This window comes from Emiliania huxleyi (assembly GCF_000372725.1).
Source record: "Emiliania huxleyi CCMP1516 unplaced genomic scaffold EMIHUscaffold_34, whole genome shotgun sequence".
In the NCBI taxonomy this organism is placed as follows: Eukaryota; Haptophyta; order Isochrysidales; family Noelaerhabdaceae; genus Emiliania; species Emiliania huxleyi.
The window spans coordinates 617,290-636,283 of NW_005199443.1; the positions used below are offsets into that span (position 1 = coordinate 617,290).

The following is an 18,994-nucleotide window of genomic DNA, read 5'->3' on the forward strand; positions in this document are numbered from 1 at the left end:
GCGTTCAGGCGCTGTTTGCCTGACAGTGTGCTGTGGGTAGCGCAGAATTCTTTTCTCCGAGGGAGTTTGGTTGTAAAATTCTTTTCTCGCGATGTCCACCCAGCGCCGCTCGCGCCGCCTCGCCTCCGCCGCCACCGCCGCTCCCTCGCCGAACACGCCGCCGCCCGCCCGCCTTCTCGACCTCCCCAGGGAGCTCCTCGTGCGCGCCCTCACTCGCTGCGAAAGCCCCGTCGACATCGCTCGCGTCGCCGCCGTCTCGCTTCTCTTCCACGCCTCGCTTGCGGAGGAGGCCATCCGCTTGTGGGCGCAAGAGCGCGGCTTGGAGCTGCCGCCGCCGCCAGCGGGTGAGGGCTGCGCCGTGCGGTGGCTGTGCTATTCGGCGTTGCTGCACGAGTCCAACCGGCCGGCGAGGGCGGCGGCAGGCGAACGGCACAGCGTCTTCATCGACGGCGAGGGGCGGCTCTCGTCGTGCGGCTCGGAGGGGGACGAGGAGGGCGAGGAGGGGGAGGAGGAGGGGGAGGAATTTCCAGGCCTTCTCGGCCACGGCGAGGGCGTGACGCGGCTCAACACACCGACCCGCCTCCCGTCAACGCTGGGTGACGAGCGCGCGGTGAGCGTGTCGGCTGGAGGTGGCCACAGCCTCGCCATCACCGCCGACAGCGCCGTTTGGAGCAGTGCGATGGAATGTGTTGCATGCTGGGCCACGGCGATGAGCAGAGCGAGTCGCTGCCCAGGAAGATCGCGAGATCTTCACTGGCGAGCGCGTCGTCGCCGTGTCGGCTGGAAGGGCTCACAGCCTCGCCCTCGCCGCCGACGGCGCCGTTTGGAGCTGGGGCTATGGCGAGGATGGCCCGCTGGGCCACGGCGACCAGCAGCGCCAGCTGCTGCCCAAGAAGATCGAGAACTTTGCTGGCCAGCGCGTCGTTGCTGTCTCGGCTGGACTTCTACACAACCTCACCATCACCGCCGACGGCGCCGTCTGGAGCTGGGGCGATGGAGGCTTTGGCAAGCTGGGCCACGGCGACGAGGAGACGCAGCTGCTGCCGAAGAAGGTCGAGGCCTTGGCGGGGCGGCGCGTCGTCGCTGTGTCGGCTGGAGGCGACCACAGCCTCGGCCTTACCGCCGACGGCAGCGTCTGGAGCTGGGGTTGGGGAGGGAACGGCCGGCTGGGCCACGGCGACGAGGAGAACCAGCTGCTGCCGAAGAAGCTCGAGGCCTTGGCTGGCCAGCGCGTCGTCGCTGTCTCGGCTGGAGTCTGCCACAGCCTCGCCCTCACCGCCGACGGCGCCGTCTGGAGCTGGGGCGTTGGCTACGGTGGCCGGCTGGGCCACGGCGACCAGCAGAACCAGTCGCTGCCGAAGAAGATCGAGGCCTTGGCTGGCCAGCGCGTCGTCGCTGTGTCGAGTGGAGAGTACCACAGCATCGCCATCACCGTCAGCGGCCCCGTGTTTTCCTGGGGCGAGGGTAAACGCGGCTTCCTCGGTCACGGAGAGGACCTGTCGAACCAGCTGCTGCCCAAGAAAATCGAGGCGTGGGGGCGGGCAACGACGCCGTAGTATGCGTGAGGCGCTGCTCGAAATCTGGAGGGGGAGCGATAGCGAGTGTGAGATTCAGATTGTTGAGCTGTGGCGACCGACGCGAGCACGCAACAGGGGGTCTGGGGGCACGCGGGCCACGCCAGGGCCACACAGAGCACACCCGGTCGTCGCGACACGGGGGCGGGGATCGGGAAGACACTCAGCTAACGGGGCTGACACTAGACACAACCTGAGCGAACTTCCCTAAAAGAAAGAAAGAAAGCAGACAACCCAAGGGAGGGATGGGAGGACGGCACGCTGCCACCACACAGGGATTTTAAGGATGTTGGGTGTGAATGCGCTAACCTTCGCCCACCCTTCCCTAGTCACGCCACCCTTCGCTAGCGCGTTTCTTTTTTTCGCTGTCGCACACACATTTCGCGCGAAACTTACGCGGCCAGGGCTGATGCCATCTGGAATGCCCGAGCCGCGCACAGCACGGCCTCTCCTCGTGCTCGGCATCCTTCCCTCAGACGCGACTCTGCGCTCCAAAACAGCGAGCGCAAATCCCGTGCACGCGCGTCGGACGTGGCTCGCGCACGCTGCAGCCCTCCAGGTCACGGCACGGTTCGTCTTTCCGGCGCCGCACGAGGAGCTCTCGGACCCGCACCACCGCACGTCGCGGCGGGGGCAGCGGCGGCTTCGGGTTGAACCGCCACCGCCGACGGGCGACGATGTCCTCCTGCTTCCAACGACTAGCGCATGCGTGTGCGCGGAGCTCACCCACGCCTGGTTTGCCCACTCGCTCGCGGCGTGGCCCGCCGCCAGCTTCATCGGCAAGACGGAGGACGACGTCTTCATTGCCCTCCCGGCGCTACGCTTTGAGCTCGGCCGGCTGGTTGGCTACGCCCGGGACGCTCTGTGGTGGGGTCTGATGGCTTGGACGGGCAATGGAGACATCGGCCACCAGCGAACGGGCTGCTGGGCGGGCGGCTTTGAGGACGACCCCGTGCTCTCGGCCAAGGGCGTGCGACACACGCTCGACAAGGAGCGTGGCTGCGCCCCCGCCGGCGCGCTCGCCCCCACACGAGCGCTCTCCCGAGCTGCCTCGAACCCTTCCTAGGAGAGGGGGTGCCCCGCCGGTGCCCAGCCCGTCACGCCGGCGCCGACTCACGAGGTTGATGTGCGCTCGTCGGCGATGGTGCGAGCGATGGGCGGCTGCGACTACCCGCGGCGCTGGCTGGCAGCCCCTAGACGCTGAATACGGATTCGTGTGGGGTCCAGCACTCGAGAGACACGTGTGTGACCGCTGTATTCACCCGCACTCCGCTGTATTCACTGTCTTCCTATCTCCGCTGTCTCCACGCTTGCCCTCAACGCGCTGATTGATTGATGGGAAGGCGAAACACAGTCCGACCAACGACTGGGACACCAACGCGGTATGGGTGGACGCTAGACGGGCGGTGACGGTCACACAGGAGCGACACACAGAACCACAAGACAAGACACTCAGCCAAACTGACTGCCACACATCCTGAGCGAACTTCCCTAGTCACCCGCGGCCGGACTCCATCCGGCACGCGTCGCTGCACAATACCGCACTCCCGCCCTCATGTCGGCGTATTAAGCACGTACCTTAAGGTAGGCTGGCAGCCCTCGGCGGCGTGCGGCGCTGCCCAAACGACTGCGCGGCGCTGCAAGGCTTGTGGGCCAGCCGGTGCCTCTTCTGGGAACCTTCTAGGAACCTTCTCGGAACCCTCTCGGAACCTCCTCCTGCAGGCTTGTGGGCCAGCCGGTGCCTCTCGCGCAACGTGACGCTGGCCCACGCCACATGGACAAAGGCCGAGAGTCGCCGAGATGCGCCGAGATGCGTCAAGATCCGTCGAGATGCGTCGAGATCCGTCGTGGCCCGCTGAGGTTCGCCGAGATTCGCCGAGATTCGCCGAGATTCGCCGAGATTCGCTTGGCCTCCCCGAGAATGATGCCCGAGCCATGTATGTGTATGTGTGCGTCTGTGCGTGTGTGTGGGATGGACGCTGTTGTCCTGTGCGCGGGGCTTCCCGGGGACCGAAGACGTACCGCCGCCGCTGCTGGTGCCGTCTGCAGGTGCACCCCAACTCGGCCGACGGCGGCTGGCGCCCCTTTGCGCCGGTGCCTCTTCTAGGAACCTTCTAGCAACCTTCTAGCAACCTTCTAGGCGGCTGGCGCCCCTTTGCGCCGCCCTCCAACCTGACGGTGGCCCTCGATATGAACTTGGGCGATAGGAGGCTGCGGCAGCTCGCCAGCGAGCAAGGCGCCGCCGCGCCGTGGGGTCGCGCGCACGAGGCGATGCGCGCCACGCGCTCGACCGCCTTCCCGCCGCTGCTATACTCGTACGACCCGAGCAGGAGGGCGGGGGCGCCGCGGCTGCTGGAGGCGCGCCGTCGCCCGGCCGTCGCGATCTCGGCTCGGCTCGGCGAATCTCGGCAAAGCTCGGCGAATCTCGGAGAATCTCGGTGAATCTCGGCGAATTCAGCAGGCGCTCAACCCGGCCGTCGCGCGAGAGCACTACGCCTCTTGCCGCTGGGGAGGGTGCCACCCTTCCCGCGGCGAGGCGGCGGTCGAGTGGAGGCCGTGGCGGGAGAGCGGCGGCGGGCCGGCGGACGAGGCGGCGCTGGGCCGTGAGGAGTAACGCTGCTCATTGATGCCGCACTTGGAGCAAAGGGCACTTGCGACTTGGTATTGCAGTTGGTAGCCTCGCGAAAATTCTTGGCGCGGGCACTCAAATTTTGCCCCTGAAATCGAAAATATATCTTTTTGTGCGAGGGTTGAAGAGAGATCCGCTGGCATCGGCCGCCGAGGGAACGTTGTGAAGTGGCACGAGGTCGAGGAGGGCGGCGAGCGCGACCTCGACCGACTTATGGAGGACCCGTCGCCAGACGACGCAGGGCAGAAGACGGTGAGGCGGAGCAGACGCGCAGGGCGAGACGAGGGAGGGAGCAGGACTTTGCGGAGATCAGCAGGAGGATGTACGAAGAGATTAGGAGCAGCAGGGACCCGAGGGACCATGTGGAAGACGGTCAGTGCTAGTCCCCCTGCGCATGACCAGACGGCGTAGCTGAGCTCCCTCGGAGACCGAGGGCGGCGCCCGACGGCGCGGTGGCGCGGTGGGCTGCGAGTGCGCGATGTCTACGTCTTGCTCCATATACACTGCACCGATCGATGATAAAGATACGAAGGGACGAACGAACACGCGGGAACAATTAACTAATCAGGATATTACGCGGGGCGAGGTGTGAACGGTCTACCCGAGGTGAGGGTAGGCGCAGGGACATTTTCGACGCTTTTGTCCCATATACTCGTGCGAGAACCGGCTGGCGGTCTGGCGTATCCGTATGGCGTATGTGCGGCTGCGGCGTGCGGGGGGTGTGGCGGCGCTGGGCGCGCGCCCCGCGGCGGCCCCGGCCGGCAGCCTTGGTCTTGCGAGGTTGCGACGACTTGCGGCACTCCAGCGTGGCGTACACACACCTGATGTATTTTCACTGGAGCCAACCAAGAGCCCACGCGAGATATGTGTGGCACATGATCCCAGTGTTATGCGGCACAAAAGCCCGGACTGGCCTCTTCACGGTCGCGGAGGGAGAGCCGCGGCCGAGACCGATCGGCGAGACGAGAGTGGGGGCCCTTTCAGAGCACTCCTCTCACTGCCCGGGAGGGGCTCCCACGCATTACCACGCACTCGCCAGCTCGCGCGCACGCCATCAGGAAGACGCGCCCAAGTAGGAGCGGACGTCCCCCCAGCCGTAGTGCCAACGGGCCGCGGCGGCGAGCGCGCACGCGAGGAGCGCGCCGTTGCGCCTCGAGGAGTAGGCGCGCGCCGCCGCCTTCCGCCTCGCCTTGGCCTCCTCCTGCTCCGCGGCCGGCATGGCTGCGACCGCCTTTTTCCCGGGCAGGCGCGGCGCGAAGAGGCGGCCTGAGAGGGCGGGAATGGGCGGGAGCGGAGGCGAAGTGGGCGGTGGCTGCTGGCGCAAGAGGTCGAGGGCGTGTGGGAGCGAGCGGCGGAGGGCGAGAGAGGGCGAGGGATTGTGAGGAGTGGAAGATGGGCGGGCTGGTGGAAGGGAAGGGGAGGTAGGGAGCCAGATAAGAGCCACCGTGCAGTCGGAGCAGCATCGCACTGGCGAGGAGCAGATCCCAACCATAGCTCATCACCAGCCTCACCGGGAGCAGCGCGGTCCACCCGACCACGTAGAAGCCGGTGCAGTACCTGCCGAGACATTGTCGCTGTGGCGGTGGCTGAGCGTGCAGGATCGTCCCTTGACAGAGGCAGCGCACCCGATCACAAGCGCCAGAAACAAAAGGATGAGCAGCTCTTCCGCACGCGTCGCCCAAAAGGAGCCGAGGCGCGAAGAGCTGATGTAGTCCGCAGGACGGACGTCCGAGCGCACCACCTTGTCGGGATGGCCCTTGAAGACCGCCTCCTCGTAACTCGAGGCGTATTTGCCGATGCTCGACGTCATGGTCGCGCCGATGCTCCTGTCTGGTATAGCCCCAGCCTACTCCGCGTGAACTCTCGAGGGCTGAGTTGCTATAGCAGCCGAATCCTCTCCAGGCTTCGAGCACAAAAAGAATTTTGCGGCCCCTCGCGCACAAAAAGAATTTTACGTCTGGGCGGTCGCACGACACGATTCACGCGACAGGCGAGGCGCGGGCGGCGGCTTCTGCAGAAGCCGTCGCCCGCACCACAGGAGCAGTCACACCACTCCCACCCCGGCGCCCACCCACTCTCCACCCCGACATCCCCACCCCACCCCACAACCCCGCCCCCCCCCGACCCGAGCAACCCCGCCCCAACCCGACCCGACCCGATCCACCCCGCCCCGCCCCGCCCCGCCCCCCCCACCGGACCAACGGGAGGTGGTCGGTCCCGCTATGGATGTAAGAGCCACTAATGCAACGATCGGCTACCTTATGCACATCCATGCCCACGGTCCGTAGGACGTCGCTGAGACGTCGTGTATTTTGGTGCCGTGTCAAGCCGGGTGGCGGCTCAGTGATGCGTCACGCATATACGCCTCGCTTTACGCGTACTAGTACAGACATAAAGCCCGATCGGTGCTTTCAAATGTGCTGCGTATTATGCGCACGTCTTCTGCACCGATCGTTACCACCGACCTTCTGGCCGCTACGCACCACGCACCACGCACCTGTTTTATGTAAGCTTTGCCAGAGAGGCTCTCTCGGGGCGCTCGCACGGTGTATTACGCACACGTCTTACGCAGTGGGATCGTAAATCGGGGCTGGGTGGGCCTATGACCGACGCATTACGCACATGCACATGCACTACGCTCTCGACCGTGAACGGCGGCGGAGAGGGGGTTACTTACGCCTCATGTATTACGCACACGTCTGATGCATCGCTCGCCAGCTTACGTCCCACGTATTATGCACACGCACGACGGATTTGACTGAGAAGTGGCGGCCAGCAAGGGTTATACGCCTCACGTATTACGCATACGTCTGACGCATCCGCCCACCTAACCCCTAACCCCTAACCCCTAACCCCCTAACCCCCCTAACCCTAACCCCTAACCCTAACTTCGCGCTGCCGCTAGGGAGCTGCCTGCCATAAATTGGCGCTGCCGGACTGCCGCTAGGGCTGCCATAAGCTGGCTAGGATTGTATGTGCGCTGGTAACAACAGACTCGGGCATAGCCCTCGACAGCCACCCCCTAACCCACCCACCCCCCCCCTTTATGTGCGCGCACTGGCGCTGCCGCTAGGGCTGCCATAAGTTGGCGCTGCCGCTAGTGCTCCAAGTGCTTAGGGCTGCTGCATAATCATGAGCCTGTCTCCAAACACCTCTCCGGCGCGCTCGACTATAATCGACGATGGACTATATGTCGGGTTGGCGGCCATTTGCTCAGGCGTCAAAATGCTGAGCTCGTACACTGGCAGCTCCGCAGTGACAGGGTACCCGCTGCCGCAGGGGTGCAGAGAGATGCTAATTCTCGAGTCCCCCACTGACAGAACCGGCCGACATACTCATCCCGAGCGAAGTGCCCGCGCGGCAACAACGGGCTATGACAGCACGTTTCGGTCATGATTGGCAAGGCGGCTCTCGCCAGTGAGAGCAGCACCAAAGCGTTGGTCATCGGCCCCGTCCCCCCACTCACCTCGCCTAGCACCTCGCCTTTTTGGCCCCGCCGGCGCCAGCGGCGCCAGCCTTGCGCTTAGGCGCCTTGCCCGTGCTTGTCGGGGCGGCGCCGCTGCCAGCCGGGGCCGCGGCCGCCACCGCCTTTTGCCTCGGCGGCGCGTCGTTCTCGTTCGCGCCGCTCTCCCGCTCGTCGTCCGCGTCGGCGGCGGCCTCTTGCGCGGCGGGCGCGGCGGGCGCGGCGGGCGCCCGGGCGGCGGGCGGCGCGCGCGGCGGCGCCGACTCGAGGTCCTCGTCGGGGTCAGCGTCGTCATGCCGCGCCTGCTCGCAGCGTCACCCGGTGAGGCGGACGGTGGCGGAAGGGAACGGTCGGCCCGACGCCTCTGGGTGTGGGGGGGGGGGGGGGAGGCCTCGAGCAGCCGCGAGAGGCGGTCGGCGAGGGGGCCGAGCTTGAAGTGGTTTGCGAGCTTGAGTGCGCCTGGCCGAGAGGAGGGGACGGCGCTTAGGGCTTGAACAAGCGGCAAGGCGAAGGGCAAGTCTGCGGCGCGCCGTGGAGCGACTTTGGCAGCTGCAGGCTGAGGGCGAGGTCGAGCGCGCGCGCGTTGCGCTCCGTCTCGTTCGCCGTCTTGAAGAGCTTGAGCGCGAGCGAGTCGATCTTGGTGACGAGCCGCATGGTGTGCTCCGCCGTCTCCTCCTCGCCGAGCCCCGCCTCGGTGGCGGCGAGGCGGTACTCGTCCAGCTCGACCATCGCCGCGATGCGCTGCGCCTCGAGCTGCGGCTCGGCGGGCTCGGAGCACGCAAGGGGCATCGCGAGCGGGAGGGCCTGAGGGACACGTCGAGGACGTGTCGGTGGCCACGCCGTGTGAGGCAGGCGGGCGCCCCACGCCACTCAAGAGTGCTGGCGAGGAGTGAGGCGGGCCTCCTAACGCGCTGTCTACGAGGCGTCTAGGGAGTGTCTGGGAAGCGTCACCGTGAGGACGGGCCGCGGCAGCGTGGCGGGGTACTTGTCGTCGCCCTTGCACAGGATGCACATGAGCTGGGCGCCGGTGAGGCCGACCACCCAGTGGTGCTCCGCCTGCAGTCCCAGAGGGGGGTGCGCGTGTGATGGGCGTGGAAGGGGACGAGCCCAGCCACGGGGCGGGGGGGGGGGTCCGCCTTCGACTTTTTGGCGCTCGCGCAGTGCAGGATCGGCATCCACGTCAGCCCCGCCGAGCGGACGCACTGGCGCACCACGCCCGCCGAGTCGACCGTCGAGAGGGCGCCCGCCTCGGAGAAGCCGACCCAGTCGAGGGTCGCGCCGGGGGAGAGGGGGAGGAGCTCGCTCGCCAGCCGCACGGGCCGCGCGGGCTCGCGCAGGTCGTACAGCGTCACGAGCAGCGCCTGGCCGTCGGAGAGAGGGGTCGGGCCAGGCTCGGGGGGGAGGGGTCGGGGGGGAGGGGTCGGGGGCTTAGGCGAGCAGAGCGCCCGGCTTGGGGGGGAGGGGTTGGGGCTAGGTGGGTGCAGCGCCACGGCGGCGGCGCCTGGTCGTCGGAGAGTGCGCCGCGCCCCGCGTGCGTCACGAGGGCGGCGAGGCCGCGCGAGGCGGCCAGCGCGACGAGCGGGCCGCCGTGGCAGAGCAGCGAGCGCGGCGCGCCCGTGTGCGAGTAGACGCGCAAGTAGCGCGCGCTGGTCGCGACGAGGGCGAACTTGTGGCCGACGGCGACGGCGACCGCCTCCTCGCCCTTCTCTAGCTGCACCTGCCAGTCCGAGTTCGGTGCCCACGAGGCGAGCGGCCGGTACACGACGGTGGACGGGTTGCCTATGCGAAGGCTCCGCGAAGGCTCCGCGGGACAGCTTCTCTGCAGGAGGACACACGGCGGTGGACGGGTCTTGCCGTGGTTGGAGCGCGAGGCGACGAGGACGGCGGCCTCGTCGAGCGCGGCCATCGAGAAGCCGTAGTGGTCGGTGAGGCGCATCGTGCGGTGCTTGGTCGCGTCGCTGAACTCGACCTCGATGGCGGAGTACGTGTTCTCGTCGCGCGAGAGCACCATCCCCGTGAGGTTCCTGCAGGCGGGGGAGCGGGGCGCGGGGCGTGGCGGGGAGGGTACCGGCGGGACGGTGTCGTGGGGCGCGCTGTGGCGCGTGGCACGCGTGGAGGGGCGCGACTGGCGAGGTGGGCAGGCAGAGCGGCACTGACGCTGCGGGCGGCTGCGGCCCTCACCACAGCAGGAAGCGGCGCGAGTTGCGCAGAGGCGTCGCCGACGGCTGCAGCACCTCCTGGACCGGCGCGGCGGGCGCCGCCGCGAGCAGCGCCGCCGCCGCCTTGGCCGCGCTCATCCCTGCAGAGCCCGCGCCGCCGCCGGTGGCCGCTTCGGCGGCGGCCGAGGCGCCATGCGTGCCGTGCATCTTGAGCTGCGCAGCCAGCATCGCCGCCTCGACCGTCTCGTCGTCATCGTGGTCGGAAAAGCCGCCGTCGTCCGAGTCGTGGACCACCCTGCGCAGCCGGCGGCGCCCCCCCCTGGACTCGTCGCCGCCCTCCTCGCCTCCGGCGGCCGCAGCCGGGGTCGACCCCTCTGCCGCAGCGCCATCGCCGCCCTCCGCAGCGGCGGTGGCGGCGGCGGGCGCCGCCGCCGGCTTCGCGCCCGGAGTCGGCGCGGCGGCGGCGGCGGCGTTGGCCGCCGTCGCCGTCTCTCCGTCGCCCACCGGGGGCGGGTAGTGCGCCGGGACGGGCTGCGACCAGATGCCGAGCTGGCCTGAGTCGTCGAGGAAGCAGAGCGTGTTTGCGGTCGGGGACCAGCAGAGGCCGCAAGGCGTTGCGTCGCCGCGGTGGCGGTCGAGCGACTCGCCGCACGCCGCGTCCCACACGAAGACCTGCTTGTCGAGCCCTGCCGTCGCCAGGTACCTGAGACGGGGGAGTGGGCTGAGAGGGGTCGCGTGTGGGGAGGGAAGGGGGCGGCCCGGCGCTGCCAAGCGAATCGGGTGGTGCGTGGTGGGCGAAACGGGCATATGGGCGGGAGGTGCGGCGAGACCAGTGAACGCTCGCACATGAGATGATGGGCGCGCGGCGGCGCGTTGCGGTTGCGAGGGCCCGCAAGAGTGGCGGCCCGCACCGGCCGTTTGGCGAAAAGGCTGTGGTGGAGACGTCCTCCGAGTGGCCGTCCTTGCCCGCGCCGCCCGACTCGAAGGTCGCCGTCTCCTCCCACGTCCCGCGGTCCAGCAGGATCGCCCCCGCCCCCTTTGGCACCGCCAGCGTCTCCCCCTGCGGGTGCCAGCACACGCCGAGCTGCTGCGCAGAGCCTCGTGGCAGCACGCGGCCGCACACGGAGAGCGTCTTGACGGTGGTGGGGTCGTCGCGGATGTCCCAGATGCGGACGGTGCCGTCAGCCGACGACGAGGCCAGATACTCGCCCTTCGGGTCGAACGCGAGGCACAGGACCGAGTCGGTGTGCCCCTTGACTGAGACAAACTGCGACGCGCCGGCGCCGCTCGCGTTGACCATGCACATGCGAATGGCGCCGTCCTCGGCGCCGACGGCGGCGATCCGCCCCTTGGGGTCGAGCGCGATGCACCGCACCGCCGACTGCATCCGCGTCAGCATCCGCATCCCCTCGCCCGATGGGTAGGAGAAGACTGAGGCGATGTGAGCGTCGGTGCCCGTCACGACGCGCGCGCCCTTGCGGTCCATGGCGAGCGCCGTCACGGGCGCGTGCGCGTCGTGGATCTCGAGGGTGCGCGGCTCGGCGCTGAGCTCCTCCGCCTCAAAGATCTTGACGAAAGTGTCCTTGCCGCACGTGACGATGTGCCTGGATAGGGGAACGGGAGGCGTCGGACGAGGCGGGCGGCGCACGAGTTCCGCAGAAGGAGGAGCACCGTCCGTCGGGGGCGTAGGAGATGGCGCCGCGCCCCTCCGTGTGCGCACACTTGAGGTGGACACCCTTGTCGAGCGGCATCCGATGGCGAGGCTCTTTAGGGCCCTTTTAACGGCAAGCTTTGGGGGCTGGGGGCGTCGCCTGACCGAGACGCCGTGGTTTTTCTTTCTTCTTTCTTTGGGATGAGTGCTGGTTTCTTTAGGCTGGCTTACCACCCAGCCTTGATCCGCTGAGCAAGGTTTGCGTTTGTTTGGAAGAATCCCCCGCGGTGAGACTCTTCCGATATTTTGTTGTAACTGCGGGATGTGGCAACAAAGTTGGGACAACCAAGCATGTTAGAAGCCTGAGCGGGGCTAAGCTCACACACGGGCAGACTGCGAGAGTATCAGCATGCCTGACTGTGATGGCCATGCTTGGCACACGCCGAGTGCCGCCTACCGTGCTGCTTGGGCCAGTGCTCGGCGGGGTCTGCGCGCTCGGGATGCTGCTGCTCGGCCTTCGGGCGGCGCTGCGCAAGTCTCGTCTGCCCCGGCTAAGCCTGCGCAAGGCCGTACCAGCGGGAAGACCTCGGATCTTGCCGCCCTCGTGAGCATTATTTTTTCTATTAAATTATATTCACAAGAATTAAGTGCTGAAGTTGTAATTATCGTCCCATATCTCTCTCAACCTCATCTCTCCCTCCTCTTCGTCGTCACCCAACTCCTCACTACTCTCGCACCTATGCTACTCCTCGTCTCGTAAGACCATCGGTACGCACTGCTGATCTCTCGAGCGATCTCACTATCTCACAGCGCTCTCCCGAGCGAGGTGGCTCCCGCGCTGCATTCGCCTAGGACAAGGTGTGCAACACTCGGCTCCCCGCCCCTTCGCAAGGTTCATTGTTTGTGCAGAAGAAAAGAATTTTACAACAAAGCTCCCTCGCACGACACTTGGCACGGAACTGGCGCGCCCCGGGGCACTAGATAGATAGATACACTGACTAAGAAAAGAATTTAGACAAAACAACTCTCTCTCACAGCAGACAGGCTCGACACAGGTGCGAACTGGCGCATAAGAAAAGAAAAGCGCGCGCATCCTAGCCGCCCGCCGCCTGCCCGCCGGCCGCGGCACAACAAACCCGCGGCATGCCGGGCCGGATGTCCCAATAAATGCTCCCGCTGTCCGCGGCCACAATTATGTCCCAATAAATGCTCCCGCTGTCCGCGGCCACAATTGGCGCTGAAACTCGCCCATGCGATGGTGGCCAGCCTGGCAGGCAATGGTGTGACGCATCGAGATCCTTCGAGGAGCGTGCAGCGGCGCTAGTCCGTGCACTTGAGCCCGAAGAGAAGGCAGAGCTGCTCGTCAACGATTGGGCTGCCGTCCCGCGTTTTGATATGCCTCCGTACGACTCCGCACTCACTGTACACTGGACGCCGCACTCACCACCTGTCGCGCTCGATCGCACGACGACGTACTGCGAGCCCCTCACAAAGGGCATGCCTTGGTTTGAAGTGTCACACTAGCGGCTGCCAGTCCAGTGGCTGCCGCTCTGAGGGTGAGCGTGCCTCCAGCTGCGTTCGCCTTTGGACGCAACACCGCGAGCACCCGGCCGCGGTGGGTTGTACGGCGAGGTTGCTGAAAGGAGCCGAGGTCGCGCGGGTCGCCGTTGCCGACGCGGTACAGCTCGCCGTCGCCCTCGAAATCGAAGTTCACCTACAGCAATACACAACACGCTGACATCAGATCGGTCATGCGCCTTCTGCTTCAACTCGGAGCTCACGTCGACACGTGCGTGCGGCACGTGACGGCCTGCGCTATCGACCACGTAGACGGTAACGTACGCGAGGTCGTTGCGACTGGCGCAAATGGTGGTGCGGTCGGCAGCCAGCCGCAACGCGGCAGGCATGCCGGTTGTCAGCAGCGTCCGAACGTCGGTGCGGCCTGTGGCTCGCACGTGTCCTACTGCGGTGAGGTTGCCCGGCGAGTATGGCACAACGAAGGTCGCCGTCAGCCGTTCGATACCACGGAACCACGAGCCGTTTACGAATGCGATCGACCCGCCACCACCTCGCATTGCCCTGCCAACTCGAGCGCCGTTGACAAAGAGCTCCACCTCATCATGGGCCTTGGAGTACACCTTGACGGTCACCTGTGCGCCCTCCGAGATGGAGGGCCACGTCCAACTCACCTCCTCGTCCGGCCAGCCCCAAGCGCTGATCTGCTCCGACGTGCCCGCCGGCGCCGGGCCGCTCACCACCATCTCGAGCGGCGACACGTCCCAAAGCACGTTGCGATAGAAAGACTGCGGCTTTTTGAAGCCGCATATGTCGAGGTCACCTGCGTACGAGATGTGCCACGGCCATGGGCTCGTCCCCAAGCACGTCTCCAGCATCCCCTTCCCCGGAAGAGTAGCGGCAGTCCAACCAAGCGCGCTCTCGCCGAGATGGTCCATCGCTGTCCAAACGAAGTCTCCGATGAGCCATTCGTTCTCCCAAACGGCCTGCCAGCTTTCGAAGCTCTGCTGCGGGTAGGACTCTGTGGCCACCATCACTCGTGCTGGATCACGTCGATGGTCAGACGTGTAGAACTGCGGCTTGGGGCAGTCACATAAGCCGCGACTTCGTTTTCTTTATCTTTTTGCGACCCCTCCCGGAGGGCCCTTCCGACCCCTCTCGAGCCCTCCCGCCATGAAGATCCTCCCCTGTCCGACCGTCCCTCCGAGCCCACCCGGCGTCCGGGGAGGGGGTTAGCCCTGTGGAGCCCTCCCGACGCCGATCCGACGGGGACCCCTCCAGCCCTGTGGGCTGGCGAGCCCTCCGGTCGGAGGGGTGGAAGTGGGAGGGCTCGAAGACGGACCTCTCTCGCTCCGGGAGGGTGGAGGGGTGGAGGGTGGAGGGGTGGAGGGGTGGTTGAGCCCTCTAGCTCTATCGATATAGCCCTACCCCTCCCGCCGTTTTAGGGCCTCCCCACCCGCTATGTACCTTACTCTCGACGATAATACGAGAATACGAGAATACCGCTTCGAGACACCTATAAAGAAACAGCGGGGTAAAGCTCGGCGGCTACGATAAACACTTAACGCCTCGGCTGTGTACCTGTGTACGACACTGAGTTCGTACGGCTTAAATTAACCGTACTGTACTCAAGATACTCAATAGAGTATACGTAAAGCCGTAGTCGTGTGTGTCTCGCGCCTTGCGGGGGGGGGGGGAGCGGAAAGGAGGCTAGAAAGGAGGAACCTCTTCCCAAGAGCACCACTCTTGGAGCGCCGCCACCACCACCCAGAGCGCATGAGCGCTGCAAGCAGCGCCGGGCAACGACGGCTTACCGTCCAGACCCAGCGGCCCCCCCTAGTCAGGCCTTGCACGCCAGCCGCCACCATCACCGGCTGCCAGGTTCTCGAGTGCACCCATGAGCCCGGAGGATTGCATCACTTCAGAATTTCACCCAAACCGCAAACGCGGCCGCCTCCTTTTCTCCTCTCTGGGCGTGTTCTACTCGTACGTTGTGGCCTCACACGCGCGTCACCCACAACCCTTGTGCCACAAGACAAACAACTCTCCCAACGTCTCCTCCGCCAGCTCTTATCTCTTGGGCGGCGACTTGCCGACGCCGATAAGCCTCCCGACGAAGCTGATGGCGCGCGTGGCCTGAAACGCGGCGAGGTAGAGCCAGATACCGTCGAGGCTGAGGGCGGACCGCAGCGCCCCAACCTTGAGCAGCAGCTGCGTCGCGGCGACGGCAATGCCGCCCGTGACCACGTAGTGGCGCACCAGCCAACGCACGTCCTTGGTGGCGAGGAGGCACCCCTCCATCCCAACCACGGGCGGGTGGAGCAGCAGCCCCGCCGCCGCAATCGGCGCCGCGCGCCGCAGCAAGCGGGTAACCTCGGCGTCCGCTGTGAAGAGGCCCGGCCGCAACAGCGGGACGCTGAAGGTGATGGCCGTGTTGCAGAGCGCGACCAGCGCAGTCATGCCGACGATGCGCTTGATCGTCCCTCGCGCGGAGGCGGCGTCGAACGTGACACGGCCGGAAGCCTCGTCGGTCACATAGTACCGGGGAAGGAAGCTCTGCGCGGTTGCCCCAGTCACGTCGCCAAGGGTGCAGCAGAGTCTGAAGATGGAGAAGAGGCACTGGTGCGCCGCGCCGGCGGCGGTCCCGAGGATGGAGGCGAGCAGAATGGCCTGGTTGTACACCAGTTGCTTGACAAACAACACGACGATGAAGGCTCCGAACGCAAAGAAGCGTCGCAGCTCATCAGCAGAGGGCAGCTGGCGCAGCTCGAGCATGCCCTTCCGGCGCAGCGTGCGCAGCAGCACAAACGCGGCCGCGACCTGACAGCCCACTGTCGCCCACGCGGCACCCGCGATGCCCATGGCGAGCGGCCCGAGGACGAGGGCGGCGTCACCGGCAACGTTGACGAGAGAGGCTGTGAGGGTGGCGAGGGTGGGGTTGAGCGAGTCCTTTGCGCCAAGGCAAGACGCCTGTGCAGACATGAGCGCGAGGGAGAAGGGGAAGGACAGCGCGCGGATGCGGACGTACGTCTCGCACGCAGCCCAGAGTTGAGTGGTGACCGCAACGGCGGCGGCGTCGCCTCCCGTTCGCGCGACCGTGCTCGCCACGGCGGCGGGCGCGGCCAAGTTGGCGATGAGCGGTCCGATAGAGAGGGACAGGAGCAGCGCAAGCACGCAGCCGATTGCGAACGAGGTGGTGACGGAGACAGAGGCGGCGCGCTTGGCGGCGGCGCGGTCGCCTGCGTAGGAACGGAGAGAGGTCGAGTATGTGCCATCGAAACAGCCGGTGTGACTCTCACTGTCGCACCTCCGCCCACAGCAGTCGAGACGGCGTTGGTGGTACCGACGGAGATGAAGACCATCATGGTCGAAATCGCGTCGCAGATTCCACACGCCGGTCCGAGCGCCGCTAGCTGCACGGATGAGACCTGCGGGCAGCGAGGATGCCGGTCGCTTCTCGGAAGTGTCTCGGAAGTCTCGGCAGGTGATGCGGAGCCTGGCCGACTGCAGCTGTGTCGATGAGGCTGAGCAGCGTCGGCGCGACGTAAATTGGCATCGCAAGGACCGTGAATTTAAGCAGCTCGCTGAAGCGCGGTGGCGGGAGAGCGGCCGGCACTGACCTAGCTTCGGGCGGCGCTTTGTCGGCTGGCGTCGTCGACATGCGAAACGAACGTATCAGAGGTGGCCGAGCTGCGAGCATCGGTGGCTGGCGAAGGCATGCTGCTGCCGAGGCTCCTCTCGTGATAGCTGCGAGCAGGAGGAGAAGCTGAAGGCTCATCAATCTGGTCGCGAGCGTCGGGAACGAGCTGCAAGTGCGAAGAAAAAGAATTCGAAATGCAGAATTCACGCGACAGGCGAAGCCTCTTACACCGGCTAAGTCGGCCATGGCACGCGATATACGGCGCTCGCGCCCAAATTTTCTTCGCCTGCGCGGCGGGCGATCGATCCTCCTCATGCTCAGCAATCGCCGCCTCAGCATCCTCCTCTTCCGATTCTCGTTGCTGCTTCTTGAGCGCACTTCGGCGACATCTAGCCAAATAGTTCTCACAAATAGCCATCAAGCTCAAACAAACGCATGTCAGAGAAGCCTGTGTATGCTGGTCCTCTTTGAACGATCCGCGCGTGAGGTAGCATAGGGCCTTGTTGGCAGCAGCCAGCTTGTTGCGCTGCTTCGTTGCGATGAGCTGATTGGGATCGCAGAAGTGCATGCCAAGCACCGCCACGATCTTGAAGCAGAACACATCGCAACCGCATCGTCCGCACTGCCATCGGCATGCCGCGCCCGCCGCTTCGCCGCAGCCGCCTTAAGGCACGCATAGCGGCAGCACATGGTACGGTGCGCGTACTTGAGCAGGCGTTGCGCGCCGCAAGTAGCGCACTGGCCCTGGGAGACGGCGATATGGCGTCGTGCGCGGCATACGCTGGTCGGGACCGCGTCCAGGTATTTTTCGGGTAAGCCTGGACTTTTGCAGGTATACCCGGGTTTTACCCGGAGTTGGCCTCGTGTCGTCTAAGTTCATGGCCCCCGGCCTTCCAGCGTCTAAGTCTGAGCCCGGCTCCGTGCGGGGGCTAAGTTGAGCGCTCGCTCACTGCAGAGGCTAAGTGTAGAGCGACCCTCTAGCCCTACTACCCAACCATTTTGAGAAACCCCTCGAGTTAGCTGCTTAGTCGCGTGCGCGTATGCTCGCTGTCGTTGCAGTCTCTGGAGGCTGCGCCGCGGCTCCCGAGCGGCGCGTGACCCGTGCCAGTTTTGGTAAGGTTTTGCGCACCCTCTCAACTGACTCCGTGAGGCAGGGTGGCGCGGGTGCGGGGTGGCTCGGCAGCTCGGCGGGAGGCCTCCGACCCGGCTACCTTGTGCTGTTGAAGTTGCTGCAGGAGACGCCGATGACGATGGCGCTGTCCTCGCGGCTGGCCAGCGTCCGGGCTCGCTGGCGCGCCGCCCGGGATAGCACTGACAGTCTGCCGGCGCAGCGGGCGCATTCGAATGCGCCCGCCGCGCCGGCAGACTGTTGGACGGCCACAGTCGCGAAAGTGGGGTGAAATCCGTGCGGCGCAGTGGCAGCGGTGGCCAGGCGGCCCCTCTCGGGGCCGCGTTGCGCAGGCGCGCCGCGCCATGAGCGGCGACCGTGGTGAGAACGCGATGTGCCACTTGCTCTCACTTAGCAGCTAACTATGATAGAACAAGTTTGAAAACCTCAGCGAAAAAACCGGGGGTGGGGATTAGTGCGAAGAGTTCAACCTCTCCAATGCCCGCCCCAGTTCAGTACCATCCCAAGTCCCAATACCCATGTGGCACATAGACACACCGCAGGATGCTACGTACTCTGCGTCGTCGACTTCGCCATTTCTCGCTCTCGGACCCTCGCTACAGTACTGGCCTCCTCCCTCCCCCACGCCCGACGCATCGGGCGACGCATCGGGCGACGCATCAGTCGCAAGCGTCACTCAATGGGAGACGCTCAAACCCCGGGCGGCGATTCACGGTAGCCGCCCGACCCAGTCGCGCTTAGCTAGCCGCGACCAAACTCGCTGTCCTTCTCGCTGTCGGTCTCGCTCTACGCGCCGATGGCGAAGCGGGCGCCCTGCTGCTGCGCGGTGAAGACACGGCTGGGGCCGCCGAAGGCGCCGTCGCCGTCGATGACCTCGCCGTCGAGCGCGACGATCTTGACGCCCTTGCCCTTGCTGGAGCGGCGAAAGGTGTGCGCGTCCTCCTTGGTCCGCACGATGACCGTCTTGCCGAAGATGTAGGGGAGGAAGGGGGCGAGCTCGGGCTCGGTCGGCGCGAGCAGCGCCGAGGCGCGAAGGGCGAGAGGCGCCGACTCGACGACGGGGTTGACCGGCGGCGCCGTCTTGCTCGGGAGGTACTCGAGCGGCCACACCTTGGCGCCGTTCACCTCGTTCTCCGCCCTGGCGGCGCTCGCCGTGTCGGTGAGCATGGTCTCGAGCCTTGCGCGGGCGAGGTACGAGAGGGCGGACGCGAGCGCCTCCATGTTGACGTCGTCG

The 18,994-nt window shown here is 66.1% G+C and overlaps 6 protein-coding genes across 6 annotated transcripts in view; 1 reads left to right on the plus strand and 5 right to left on the minus strand.

Annotated features, from left to right (window-relative positions):
* Nucleotides 1-5,015: 5,015 nt before the first annotated feature.
* Nucleotides 5,016-6,029, minus strand: EMIHUDRAFT_435792 (hypothetical protein). The gene is made up of 4 exons (XM_005773390.1): nt 5,829-6,029; nt 5,648-5,760; nt 5,084-5,469; nt 5,016-5,055 (listed from the first exon to the last, which is right to left on the minus strand). Exons 1-3 carry the CDS (start codon nt 6,011-6,013, stop codon nt 5,258-5,260), a joined length of 510 nt encoding a protein of 169 aa, XP_005773447.1. The 5' UTR covers nt 6,014-6,029; the 3' UTR covers nt 5,016-5,055; nt 5,084-5,257.
* Nucleotides 6,030-8,149: 2,120 nt separating this feature from the next.
* On the minus strand, nt 8,150-11,581 carry EMIHUDRAFT_450890 (hypothetical protein; the record flags this gene model as incomplete). Its single annotated transcript, XM_005773391.1, has 10 exons — nt 11,497-11,581; nt 10,737-11,429; nt 10,364-10,528; nt 10,066-10,120; nt 9,848-9,891; nt 9,512-9,690; nt 9,207-9,445; nt 8,878-9,027; nt 8,618-8,722; nt 8,150-8,470 (listed from the first exon to the last, which is right to left on the minus strand). The coding sequence occupies exons 1-10, from the start codon at nt 11,574-11,576 to the stop codon at nt 8,150-8,152; spliced, it is 2,031 nt and encodes a 676-aa protein (XP_005773448.1). The 5' UTR covers nt 11,577-11,581.
* Nucleotides 11,582-12,796: 1,215 nt separating this feature from the next.
* EMIHUDRAFT_208126 (hypothetical protein) lies at nt 12,797-14,025 on the minus strand (the record flags this gene model as incomplete). Its single annotated transcript, XM_005773392.1, has 3 exons — nt 12,797-12,875; nt 12,967-13,190; nt 13,279-14,025. The coding sequence occupies 3 exons, from the start codon at nt 14,023-14,025 to the stop codon at nt 12,797-12,799; spliced, it is 1,050 nt and encodes a 349-aa protein (XP_005773449.1).
* Nucleotides 14,026-15,061: 1,036 nt separating this feature from the next.
* On the minus strand, nt 15,062-17,321 carry EMIHUDRAFT_208127 (hypothetical protein; the record flags this gene model as incomplete). The annotated part of the gene is made up of 5 exons (XM_005773393.1): nt 15,062-16,230; nt 16,299-16,419; nt 16,497-16,575; nt 16,862-17,217; nt 17,241-17,321. The coding sequence occupies 5 exons, from the start codon at nt 17,319-17,321 to the stop codon at nt 15,062-15,064; spliced, it is 1,806 nt and encodes a 601-aa protein (XP_005773450.1).
* Nucleotides 17,322-17,671: 350 nt separating this feature from the next.
* Nucleotides 17,672-18,161, plus strand: EMIHUDRAFT_208128 (hypothetical protein; the record flags this gene model as incomplete). The annotated part of the gene is made up of 2 exons (XM_005773394.1): nt 17,672-18,022; nt 18,093-18,161. 2 exons carry the CDS (start codon nt 17,672-17,674, stop codon nt 18,159-18,161), a joined length of 420 nt encoding a protein of 139 aa, XP_005773451.1.
* Nucleotides 18,162-18,546: 385 nt separating this feature from the next.
* EMIHUDRAFT_208129 (hypothetical protein) overlaps nt 18,547-18,994 on the minus strand; it is a gene marked incomplete at both ends in the record, with an annotated part of 2,502 nt that continues 2,054 nt past the window's right edge. Inside the window, one exon of the mRNA XM_005773395.1 lies at nt 18,547-18,975. Within this exon, the coding sequence (XP_005773452.1) occupies nt 18,547-18,975 (429 nt within the window). The remainder of the gene's footprint in view (nt 18,976-18,994) is intronic.